Source organism: Ammodytes marinus (genome assembly GCF_949987685.1).
Source record: "Ammodytes marinus genome assembly, chromosome: 7".
Taxonomy (NCBI): domain Eukaryota; kingdom Metazoa; phylum Chordata; class Actinopteri; order Uranoscopiformes; family Ammodytidae; genus Ammodytes; species Ammodytes marinus.
The window spans coordinates 12,817,128-12,830,426 of NC_137211.1; the positions used below are offsets into that span (position 1 = coordinate 12,817,128).

General features: G+C 40.7%; 1 protein-coding gene across 1 annotated transcript; it reads left to right on the forward strand.

Annotated features, from left to right (window-relative positions):
• The first annotated feature begins 2,725 nt into the window (after positions 1-2,725).
• Positions 2,726-5,490, forward strand: hoxc8a (homeobox C8a). The gene is made up of 2 exons (XM_080031222.1): positions 2,726-3,373; positions 4,801-5,490. The coding sequence occupies exons 1-2, from the start codon at positions 2,938-2,940 to the stop codon at positions 5,139-5,141; spliced, it is 777 nt and encodes a 258-aa protein (XP_079887348.1). The 5' UTR covers positions 2,726-2,937; the 3' UTR covers positions 5,142-5,490.
• The last annotated feature ends 7,809 nt before the right edge of the window (positions 5,491-13,299 follow it).

Genomic DNA, 13,299 nt, shown 5'->3' on the forward strand with positions numbered 1-13,299 from the left:
AAGTATATTTTTTTACACTTTTTATGAAAAAATAACGACTACTACGAGGAATATTCTAACCCGTTTTAACTCTTCTAACCCGTTTTAAAATGCTAAGTTCACCATGAGGCCCCGAGGCGATCACAAAATGTGAGACTTCAATTCAACATTTGAGTTTTAACTGAGAGACAATTTCCCATGTCTCACATTTGTTTCCTGGGATAGGCCTAAATTGCCTTTTTGTGTTGGCAAACAATACGGACAGGATGCTGTAATTTCAAAGCACCATCTAGTGCATTTCCGCTCTGCTTGAAGAAAAATGCCAGTTTTACAGCCCCTGTTGGAGCTCGGCTGTTTGTCTCAAATGCAGACGAACAAAGCAAACTCGACTAACTGGCTAGACGTCTGGGCTAAATTACTTTATGGTTTTAATGGAAGGTGGTGGCGGACTCGTTCAAAGGGGAGTCATGCGCACCGTTGCGGTGACTTTTGCCTGATGGGCCAGCCGCAGCCCCCCTGCACTTCATCACATGAGTGGTCTATTAGCCTATACTTAGATGGAAAAAGTCAATAGTTATTGTGCATTTTAATATAAGTGCACTTCTATCTCTTTTATGAACGCAGCAGGTAGCGGCCATGACAGGAAAATATACTACACAACAAATATATCTAGCCTGCTGTAAAACAGAGAGGACTTGAAGTCATGTTGTTACAGATCTGGTGGCAGACATTTTCTTTAAATCTGCTCTATTTTGTAAAAGGACAGAATTCATTCAAATAGGGAGACTCTTTCTACAGTTGTTTCTGATTGGTGGATTCATTCCGGTTTAAGGACACATCTCAACACTAGATGACGCTGTTGGTCCATGTTTTGAGCAGGGTACCTCTTTTGAAGGGTTTTTTTCTTCATGTTTTCCTTTTACAGCTCTGTGGCTTGGCTGAAAATGAAGAGTAACCTATCGATGACAAAATGACAGATATAGTCCTACCACATATGTGTAATAGGCCACAGAGCAACGCTGTGGAATGCAGCAATTTGGTTGTTGTGATCGCCAGAGCATGTGTGTGCATAAATAGGATCCCCTCCCCCATTTTGATTTTCAGTTTATTCTTTTTAATTGTATTTACTTGTGTCTTAAAAACACATTATTTGAATTGTGACACTTTTTTGTGTAAAGAAAATGTGTGTTAAGGCTATTTGTTAATTATGATGGTGTAGGTAATTTTTCTTTTTTATTAATAATTTTTTTGCGGACAGGTTTAAAATTATTTTTATTTATTTTTACAAAGGACAAACTATATACATTTAAATTGAATGCTTGCCCACAAAATGAGTTATTTGTATCTTGTTTTATTTAAAAAAAAAATTAGCTAATTCATTTTTAATACTTACGTGGAAAAATAAACAAACAAATCACAAGTTCAAATTTAATGAACAGCCAGAAACAATATTTATATAAAATCTGCTTTATTAACAGTTCATAAACGATTTCATCAGACACATCAATACCATTTATAGGAACACTGACAACAGAAATCACAGCAACAACATAATCCATAATATTAAAATCTTATGACATAATTGTAATTATCATTTCACAGTTTAAAAAACAGCTACCTGCTCATTTATATCCGTAATATTCAAAGCCTGCACCATGCATTTCAAAGTCCCCACGAAATGTGCAACAATGATTGGCAATCTGCATATTTATAGACTGTGAAAGGTCTATAAATTCGCCCAGTGCGCCTTTCATATTTTACGATGATGAGTATTAAACATCAGAAGCCCCACAAAAACCACACTGGCATATTTGGTGAGAGCCCGTACAACTATTGAGCTGGGAATTGCGCGCGCTCATTGTAGCTAAACATCCAATGTAAAATTTTATGAACTCCTCCGCGAGGGAGATTTACTGCTGATCCTCGTCGGTTTTACGGGGTCAGTAAGTGGCACCTAGTATTCACAGGTCGTGTTTATATTTGCGTGTGTCGGTGTTTTACAGCGCATGGTGCAAGTGTGTCGCCCTGGCCTTTGCTCGATTGAACAAGGAGGATGTTTAGTCAAATTGTACTCTTCGTCTGCGCGTCACGGCTTCAATTTCCCAGTTTCTAGCGTTGCTATATGTAACATTTTGCCTTTCATGAACTTCCCATATGAAATCTTGCCCTCGTTGAACCCATAAAAGGTCAACATTTTCTATAAATGAGTGTATAACATTCAGCAGGGTCTGAGAGGGCAAACACTGGCTTTAGCCGTTTAAAAAGAGATGTCCCCTGCTTTATACACATCATAAACTCAATGCAAACACATTAAAACCGAACTATAAATTCAGACTACCGTTGAAATGTGTCATGGTCTTTCTATTTAAACCATTCGACAGCTGCAGTGATCAGAGTATAGAAAAGCTATTGTGCTAAAGAGAAAAAAATAACATTGATCATATTTAAAGCTTCTTGGGTTGTTGGTTATGATTAGTGCAGCTCCTCTCAAGGTGGATATACGTAGGGCCCACGTCTGACCGCTCGTAGAAAGATGAAGGGGTGGGGGGGGGGGGGGCAGAGGAGGGTGGGGGCGCTTGTGGTGGGGGTGGTTGGGTGGGAAGCTTAAAAAAAGGAAAAAGAAAGAAAAGAGCAGCGTCTGTGGCTGTGCCGGTCGAGCAAGCCAGCTTTAACCTAAGCTAACAGCACATCCAAAGCACATGCCATGAGCCGGGTTTGAGCCTTCAGAACCTGGGGGGAAACAACAACACGCTCACGACTACGAGAAGAAATCCGATGAGAGGAACGGCTCAGAGAGAGTGAGCTGGCGTAGATTGTCCAAAGGGGCAGCGTTTCTCCTAGTTCCGGTTTGTCTGCCTGTGCGCGCTGTGCGAGTTGGGACCCTAAACAAAAGGCTGCCATCATCCTAAAGGAGATATTCTGCTGCGAGAGAGACCGTCTGCTTGATGCTAACTAAAAATGAGCTCCTATTTTGTTAACCCTCTGTTTTCTAAGTACAAAGGCGGCGAGTCACTGGAGCCAACTTACTACGACTGCAGGTTTCCACAAAGCGTTGCCCGCAGCCACACGCTGGTTTACGGACCCGGAGCAGCCGCACCGGGCTTTCAGCACCCGTCCCATCATGTGCAGGACTTTTTCCACCACGGGACCACGGGGATCTCCAACCCCGGATACCAACAAAACCCCTGCGCGTTGGCTTGCCACGGAGACGCAACGAAATTTTATGGATATGAAGCCCTTCCGAGGCAAACGCTTTATGGTACCCAGCAAGACGCAAGCCTAGCGCAATACCCAGACTGTAAATCGTCGAGCAGCTCTAACCCCGGAGAAGGACAAGGCCACTTAAATCAAAACTCCTCTCCCAGTCTTATGTTTCCTTGGATGAGACCCCACGGTCAGAATCATACAATTATTTCCTATTATTTCTGTGTTGCTCTGTGTGCGTGAGTGTGTGTGTGTGTGTGTGTGTGTGTATGCGTGTGCGTCAGCGCATGTTTGTCTGTGTGTATGTGTTTGTGTGCATGTTTGCCAAATATGCTTACGAGTCAACAATAGTGTCTCTTAACTATACAACGAATTAAGACAGGGAACATTATGGGGCACATACAACCTGCACTGCAGGCTGCTGTTAATCTGCAGCACATGTCCACACAGGGCTGAGTTGTTGATTTCAAAAGTGCGTTTAAACACTGAATTGCTGATCACAGCCCAGGACACCACCTCTTTGAAGTCAATTATCGTTGACATAAGATATTTCACAAACTCTGAATGCACTACTGGGAAAAATGAATAAGTCATGGTTTAAAATATACTGTGCCACACACACAACAGTAGCATGCAGAGTGATAGGAGGGTTAGCTGAATCATGCCCCGATTATCCAGAATCAGGGTTTTAGGGGGTTTGGGGGTAATTTGACCCACAGGCCCAATGTGGCTCAGGCTCAAACAACCATAATCTTTAGGGCTTTGTAGATCTTACCTCTTCCACTCATGGATCATCCTGTTCGTGCTATCAGGCTACATTAACTCCGCACAGGTGTAAGCTTCATTTGCATCTGCTCAGAGCGATATTAACAATAGCCTTTCCCCATCTGTTGTTACAATGTAGCTTTATCTCACATCTTATTCCAAATACGTTTGCATTCTCTCCTTATTGTCCTCGTGTATTTGTGTCAGTTTGTGTGTATGTGTGTGTGACACAAGAAATTTTCCACCATGCATGCTTGTATAGGCCCTGTTGCTAGCGAGGAAAAAAAACACTAATTCCTGTACACATGTTTTTAAAGACAAGACCAAGGCTTCTTTGTTTGATGGAATTTGGCCTCAATAAACCGATGTGCATCTTGCCAACATTGATAGATACATTAATTACTGATTGATCGCCATTCTTTTTAATGTATAAATACAGTATCTTCTCTTACTCACCCAATAACTCTTTAGTGGGGTTGTAAAAAGTCGCAGCCGACAGCTGATCGCTCCTGCAGGCTGCAAATAGTACAATCATAAATGAAAGGTAAAATGACTTAACAATTGGCTATTGTTAAGAAATTCCTCACTTCATGTGAACTCTATTGCTTATACGTGCAAACCTATAAGATATCAATGTTTATGGAAACATCAAATGATACCCATCTAACATTTAAATAAGGGGTTACCCGCCCTATATTTTTGTGGATAAAGCTAAATGAAGGAGCTTAACTATTGATATGCATGGGGAGAGTGAACCAAGGCAAATGCAGAATGTATTCTTAATTCTTAATGATGTTTTAAATGGGGTGAACGTGAGCAGTCCAGCTAACCTATGGCTTTATTTCATTCAAGCCCCAGGTAGAAGGAATGGGAGGCAAACCTACAGTCGCTACCAAACTCTCGAACTGGAGAAGGAGTTTCTCTTCAACCCTTACCTGACCCGCAAGAGAAGAATCGAGGTGTCCCACGCCCTGAGCCTCACCGAGCGGCAGGTGAAGATTTGGTTTCAGAACAGGAGGATGAAGTGGAAAAAAGAGAACAACAAAGACAAGTTTCCGGGTCAGAGAGGAGAGGCTGAAGCAGAGGCCGAGGCCGAGGAGGAGGGCAACGAGGACGGTGAAGGGGAAGAGGCAGAGGCAGAGGCAGAAGCAGAAGAGAAAGAAGCGGAAGAGAAAGAAGAGACCAAGGAGTGATTTTATGGTCCTTTTTATGGTTATATGGCTGAAAAAGAGAAAAAAAGAGAGGTCCCATAAACAGACAGAAGAGTCACAAGGAGGCAGAGAGCGTCAACTTTATGACCACCCTTTCATTTTGTCAAGAGGGAACAGGAATCCCTCCAGTGTTGCTGTCATAAATAGTCAAAATTTCTCCCCTTCTCACGGTTATCCTAATACGATCCGCATTGGCATTTGGATTTAGTTTCTTTAGTAGAAGCTACACACGTTTGTAGCATATTTTCTTTCCTAGAATTGTCGCCCTTTGCAACAACAACAACAACAACATCAAAACAAAAAAATTTAATAAAAATGGGCATGGGCGAATTGAAACGCATGTTAGATGGAAAATGGCTTAGCTATTTCTTTCCCCAAAAATGTGCTTTTCATAATAAGTGTATCAAAGGCACAGAAGAATAAGATCAATACATGACCAGCGCCGACCCGTGTTGTAAATAGATTATAGCCCACATTTAAAAAGAACATGGACGTCATTTCAGAGTAGCCTTTTTTCCCGAAATTGTCAGCGAAATGTAGGCCTATAACTTAGTAGTACGTGTTCAGACATCATCGCAACAGTCACATTGGCAAATGGCCCATGTATAAACCACAATTTTTATTATTATTATAAGTAATATTGTTACTGTTACTGTTTTACTCGTTTTCATGTGAATGGCCCAGACAAAGATAGCCATTAGCTCCTCAGACATCTTTTTCTAGGATTACCAGGGAAATGCAATCGTTTGAAATCCTTTGATGCTACCTAAACCTGGGGAAATTGCAATAGAGATTTCTGAATATAGAGATTTCATATGGTTTTTATTTTAAAAGTGTTCTATATCATCCTTATATGATTAAGTTATGTGTGTAGCATTTACCCAATATACAATATACACTTGTTGAAGACAATTTGTGAGTCTTGGGAAGATAATTAGCTCAAAGCCAAGCGAACAAAGTTGAGATTGTACCACGGCACTACCTAAACTCAGAGCCTTGCCTTCCGCTGAATTTATATTCCACACTTGTGGCATCGCTCTGATTTGATTGCAAGCTATTTGCCCAACAACTAAAACTGCCTATAACGCACATGTACTGTGTATGATAATACCTGCTACAATTACAACGATTTTAATGTAAGGGAATTTTTAATTTTAATGTGCTGGTGATATAGCGTAGTTGTTTTGCACTGAATATAATCTTTATGTAAGTCTTGTTATATATTGATGTTTAACAATATGCTCGTTTCCTGGTGTTTCTCCTGTGAAAGACGGAATTGTGTGTCCCCGCCATTGTTGATGTAAAATCACAAATAAACAAGATGGCTCACGATCATTTCTATTGTTTTATTGATATGACTGCCCTGATTACTGAAATTACCCCACCCCCATCCACCCCAACCACAACCCTCACAATCACACATAAAACTGAGGCGCATATGTGAACTCAGAAGCCAAGCCGCAGACTATTCATCTCTATGTTACCTTAAGCCCAGTTTACTGCTTTTCTCTCTAACGATACACTTCAGTTGCTGTAAAGCAGTCAGATTTCAATATGAAACTCAGTTTTAATATAGGAATTCTTCCTGTTGTAATTTGATAGCCTACAAATAACCAAAACAATTCAATTAAGAAATGGCTTAGCATGCAACCATGTTGACATTTTGACGATGCTTTGATTGTCAGCCCTAATGCACCCATCACATTTGCCGGAGGGGAAAAAAAGTAATTTAATTTCTTCGACTAAAAATAAGGAAAAAAACAATAACAGAACAAAAACCGCCACACGCCCTTAACTTTAAGGAATTGTTTTGAATCCCGTCCACAGCATGCCTGAGTTGTTTTTGATTCATCCTCTTAATAATAAACTTCCGGTCTTCAGGGACGACACGAGGCCTTTCTTAATGAATCTTGGGATGAGTAATGGCTTTTTTGAGATTAGACGAACCCAACATCTGGTGTCATATTAATATTCATGACTAAATAATGCCACCGCATGAGGGAGGGCTGTACTGTCTTTTCTGTCCAAAGGTGTTGTGGGAAACTTAGTGTCCAGACAAAAAATGTCCGGAAGGCACCAGAGCGTTGGAATCAACGCGAATAAGAGGCCAAGGGCAGGTAACACCTTGTGTCTCCTCTTCTCCTGTCCAGCTGCTGTTTTTGTATCATTAAAAAAAGCAATATGTAGTGAGAGTAATATTGAAGAAGCACAAACGCTGCAATAGGCATAAGTGTCAAACAATGCAGCAATAGGCCAGTTGAAGTGTTGCTAGGCCTGGCTAAAACACCACTCCTTCAATTAAATTAATTGAAACCTAATCTTTTTTTCACATGTATGTGAGCTCCTTTTCCTATTGACGAGCTGTATTTTCGTTCATATTAGGGCCAATAACATACCTCTTATAATATGTTTTTAAACGTGTTCCTGTTGTATCAGAACTACATCTCGTATAATTAGTGCGGTTCCTACGTGTAGTAGTTTGTGTCATTCAGCTAAATTATTGAAAACGCCTGCTCCGTCTATAGCTTGTCTGCTGTTTATCTGTTCTGTTATAGGCTATTTGAAAAAGCTGAAGTGATCCATTTGGTGTGTATATGCGACACTGTGGATGCACATTTTACAGTTGAGACTAGATTGTTATTCCTCAAAGGAGATTTTATTATGAGGGGTTGTCTTAAACTTGAATTCAAAATGTTGAATAATTATTATATTATTATATATTCAAGACCATGCATATTATGGGATGTGGAAAATGAAAGCCTTAAACAGCATCATGTATTTTTCCCCAGAGTAATACATTTTCAGAAAAAATAAATAAGTAGGCCTAAACGAGGCCACACCATTTACTCAAATTCTCAGTTGTTCCTTCATAGGTTTACTTTGTATTTTTAGTCAAGCGAACTTGTAAAGACAAGCATAAGATAGAAACATGTATTGTTTTTGGTTGGTAAAGCTGTACAGCTGTACAGCTTTACCAACTCGTTTAGGTATACACCTAAACGAATGAAACCGAAACGAAAGCACAGTGTTACTTTCAGGCTCTTCGATTGAATTTAATGTGTAAAAGAAAAAAGGCTGATTAGTCTGCGTTGCTTGTAAACTGCCTTTTTTTAATTTATTCAGTTATTTTCCTTAATTGCAAAATAGGGTACAGTCTTTTAGCTTTTCCCCCTAATTACAATGAAATAATGAAGCAATGTTGCGTCGAAGCGCACCCTTTTCATCCAGTGTTTATTTCTTTACTTCCGTGGTGGTATAGTCTTTAGAACATTCCGGATGTGTCCCCAAGACACAGCTATTCTGTGCCACGGATGGTCCCATTGTGTGTGTGTACTTTTACCACAGTTTTGACATTGCCAATAAAGTTTAGTATACCTGCTGTAAACTTTATGGCCGGTGTAAAGGCACGGCTGGGATGGGTCTGCATCTTTTGTCTCATCTGTGCCGAGGCTTAGTGTGGAGATCACGGCCTGCAAGGACAAGATGCACCTCTCATCCACGTATGTAACACACATTTGAATTATTATTTGGTTATATGAAAATGGAAATTATTCGTTACTGAGTGTCATAATTTCCAAGTAAAGCGAGAGGCCTTGCTATTGAGCTATTTAGTAAGGCTAAATGGTCAATTATATTTCTTCTAATATTCTCGTCATCTTAAATCCTCTTGATCTTAAATCTTTTTTAAATTTTATTTCGCTGCAATATATTTGTTGACGGTGAAAACATGTTCTGCTTAACCCAGTGCTCGCCTCGCGTTCTCATTATTTCTATGACGCAGAAAAGATAGTCCTTATTTTTTTAAAGCGTATTTTCCTCCTTATGCGTGTGTGTTACTTTTGATTCGGTTGAAAGTTTGAACTAGATATTGTGTTGATTCCTTGTCGTAAGGGTTTGATAGCTGCTATACGGTGTGTGTACTCTGCATGCTCAAACTTCACTTCAAGGTTTTTCCCGTTAAATATAGTTGCCTCTTTAGTTATATTCGACATCTTTTTCTGCGCATGCACCTGGACGGTGTAGTTGATGTTGGTTGTTGTACAGTGAGCTTGTTTACATGTAATCCATCTTGAGGACCAGTCAGTCAGAAAGAGGGCCTACAATTAAAGTATAGTTTGTCCTAATTGAAGTTTAATTAGAAGCTTCTCTTTCTCACTATATGCCTCTGCCTCCTTTCCTCTCTCCATTCTCTTTCCTTCTCACTCGCACACTTTTATTTCACATTTCCCGTTGGCTTTGGGCACATCATGGCACAATGCTTGTCCACCAGGGGAACTGTCATATTTCTGACGCACTTCGAATGTGTGACATTTGGTAATTTCAGCCTCTTGCTCCATATCGTGTGGCCATTTTTAAGTTTTTTTTTCTTGCAATCGAAAATAGAAAGCAAGGGAAAAAGATGGGTGCAAACATTCCTGGTTGTTAAAGGGAGAAATTTACAGCTGAGTAATAAAAGTTTACGACTGAATCCTTTCTGCGATTGGCTGCAGCGAGCCACGTGGCACACGCTCTATGAACATGAACTTTATGCTGTTGTCTATTCTCTGGTCCTTCCCTTGTATCAGCAGCAGACTAAAGCTGGGGCGTAGAAACCTCTTTTTTCCCCTTTTTTACTCTAATATAGAAACATTTCACGGTCATTTTTAGCTCTGCTTCGTGTGATATTCATCCAGTCTTCGACCCCCTGACAGAGGGATCTTCGGGTGACAGTCGCCGCCTCCACCAGCCAACTGCCTGCGTTTATCCCTCTCGGAGGCAATACAACCGCGACTGAGAAGGGAAGGGGAAGCAAGCAATCCTGCCCGAAATAAGCGCTTAGACTCCGGGATGTGAAGGTAGACACCAATGCACGGAAGATGTGCGCTTTGTTGATATTCACTCGCCATCGTGACCCTCAGCCACTGCGCTGGACCACGGTGAGTCTACAAACTACGGAGTGCCTGCTATGGGGGTAAGATTAGCCTAAACCTATCTCTATAACTGTTTCTCAATGTTTCTAAATATATACTGGGTTTGGCGATCAGCTGGCTTGAAACGATGAATGATGCAGAAGGTTGAGCGTGTGAGATCACCGAGAAGGCGCAGGCGTCTATTCGATGTAGTTGTGACCTGACCTGTAGCCTGTGAGGCTGCTGATGCCTAGAGCGACTGTCATTGTTAGCTGACTGGCTGGCGCAGCAGCAGCACCTGCGTGCATGTACTGGCTGCTTTGGCCTATATTAGGGCTGATAATATGAGAGCCGCTGTGCCAACGTGTTATAATAAATTGCCCACTGATAGCAAACTTTGTCATCACTCATAGGCCCCTTATGCGCTGACCACGCAGTGACAAATTACAGGGCCGGCTGATGCGGTCTAATTATTTCTTGATTCCATACTACTTGTTGTCACTTCTTATGTGTGGATGTGCCAAAACAATAATATACACAATTTCTCTCTCGACATACATTCAGACACGCACACATACACACTGTACATACACACATAGGCTGCCTACAGTACACACTGGCGCACAGTGTAGATCCCGGCAGCAGTGCCCCCTAGCGATCACAAGTGTTGCATGTGGAAGTGGGCGGGTGCGGGTGTTGAGGCTTGTTGTTTATGGCTGCTGGTTTTCGGCGGCGGTCCACTGCAGGATGTCAGCTGACCCAGCTCACACAATGCTGCCTGCGAGGAAGTGCACGATCTGACACAGATGAGTGTCTCTGAGTGTCGAATATGTTGTTGTTGTCATCTCGGAGAATGACAGATTTTTGGTTTGACTGTTTCATAGCCTATATTTTTAAGGAGATGCATCATGGGATGTTTTGCTCTGTGACATAATCAGTGATGACATTAAGAGAAGTGGCATGAGATTTTATTTACACCAAATTTAAAAAATCATCACAAATATTCTCATATTCTCTTTATCATCGAATACAATACTATTGTTGACGTTAGTGATCAGGTCGCTATCATTGAGGCAACACAAGTGAACTGCATAAATTATACAAGGTGCCAAATTGTAAAACGTCTGAGATTAATTTCCAACATTAAGACCAAAAAAAAGAAATACAATAGATGACACAAAAAAAATCAAGATTCATTTGAGAATAATTTCAGAATGCGTAACGGCAAACAGAAGTTGAATCCCAGCCTTTCACAATGTGTGACAAAACCAAAATAACTTGTCTAACAAAACAATATAAAGAGTAAGGGATAGCACCCTTAAAACAATCTAGTTCTACATTCCAGAACTATCCAAATTCATCTTAAGTGTGTGTGTGTGTGTGCGCGTGTGCTTGCGCGTGCGTGCGTGTGTCACAGACATCAGTGCTTTTTGTGTGTCTGCACACGTTGAAAACAGTTGTTTTATCAAAGCTCAGCTTGGTGAAATGCACCCTCTGTGTTGGATTATTGTCTTTCCAGTGACAAAATATTGTTTTGTGTTATGAAGTGGTTTCATGGGTTTCTGTCTCTCGCTGAAGTTTAACAGTCCGTGGGTTTCAATCTCGTACACCACAATTATTGGCAAAGCCTCGTTGTGGAGGTCGTATAACCTACTGTTACACACGTTGTTTGCTTTCCCGTATTAAACATTGCTGTTGCAATGGATCGTGTCCGCTGCTGCCCAACACTGCGCCTGCAGAGAGAGAGAGAGAAAGTGAGAGAGAGAGTCCATTTATTGCATGCCATTTGGGTTGTTCGGTAAATCTTGGTTTAAACTACAGTGTATAGTTTTTCCCTGCAGTGTTTTTTTTTGTTTTTGTTTAGCTTTCTTCAGTTTTTTTAACCAGAGATAGGTTCGCATAAAACTCCATGAAGTCATGAATCTGTCCGCATCACCACATTTAAAAGCTCACTTACACATTCCGACAGGGCCAAAATTTTGCCTACTAATGGTCATAATTTATGATGTGTGGATCAACATGCGCTCATTGGGCAACAGCTTCCTGAGTGCTTAACGAGCATAAAGTCGAACACTTCCGGACATTAATTGGACTAGCCAGCGATGGTAAAGTGCTTATAGAGGGCTTTACATTGTTAGTATGTGTATTACTCCTTATTAGTAAGGTTAGAAGCGGGGGAGAGCAAAAAGCTTCAGCAGCTGACCAGACCATGCCTACCCTGGCTGTGTTTTTAATCATGGCTGATAATGTAGACATTTTACAGGTCCCATATATCTAATACTGAGTAATGCTGTGATGCTGGATGTTGATGTGCATCTAGAAGCGTGCACCATAGAGAAGCGATAGGTTTGTGGATGTGGATGGGCCCGGATGTGTTGCAGGGGAGCATACGGTTTAAAGTTAGGCCTTCTGCACACGGGCCAATTCAAGTGTACGTTTAAAACCGATCCAACATGATAGTGAGTAATCTTATAACACTGACAATTATAACAACAATAATGCTAATATTAATAATGACAAGTAGTAATACTCGTGTTATACGCATAATGCATACCATCATGCTTAGCATCCATTGCGCATTATCAGGACCTGCTTACAAATTAAGAGCATATACTCTATTAATTAATTACTTATTATTTGTTATTATTAATTACAAACCTGGCTATGACATAATTCCAAGCTTTTGTTAATAATGTTTAATTTTCGTTTTAGACCTTCCTATGAATATTTCGTTCCTTGTTCGTCATAATTTCCTTTAAAGATAGTGGAAACGTGAACCAAACGGCTTCTTTCCTCCCTGCATCAAAAGCTACGCATGTGATTTGCCTCACGGGCCGCAATAAAACACTAAAACACGAGGGAAAGAATGACCTTTCTAAATCTGCGCACTGGCTCAACCTCTGCTGCATTCCAGCCTCTCCAGTCCACACATTGGCTTTAGTGTTCAGCCTTTATTTACAACCTAAACTTTATGGACCAGCGTGTTTTTCAGGGGGGGAGAGCTGTGAATAACAATTAAGGGAAATAGCTTGTTGTGAAATACAAATCATTCAAAAAATAAATTGACTTCAAATAGCATATTTAAAAAATCTACCAAATTACTACAAAAAAATAACAATTTGTATTTTTTAAAGACTAAATTGTAACAACTGTTCCCCGACGACAACAGAAATTGCTATGAAGAAATGCGTTCACAAATCCTGTACACATGCTGTTTCTGACACCCTGAGCGTGACCAATTAAGAAAGTAA

Excerpts from the sequence above, each read along its gene's own strand:
- hoxc8a (XM_080031222.1), top strand. The coding sequence starts at position 2,938 with ATGAGCTCCTATTTTGTTAACCCTCTGTTTTCTAAGTACAAAGGCGGC. Across the intron at positions 3,374-4,800 it reads TCCTTGGATGAGACCCCACG|CCCCAGGTAGAAGGAATGGG; the intron begins GTCAGAATCATA and ends ATTTCATTCAAG.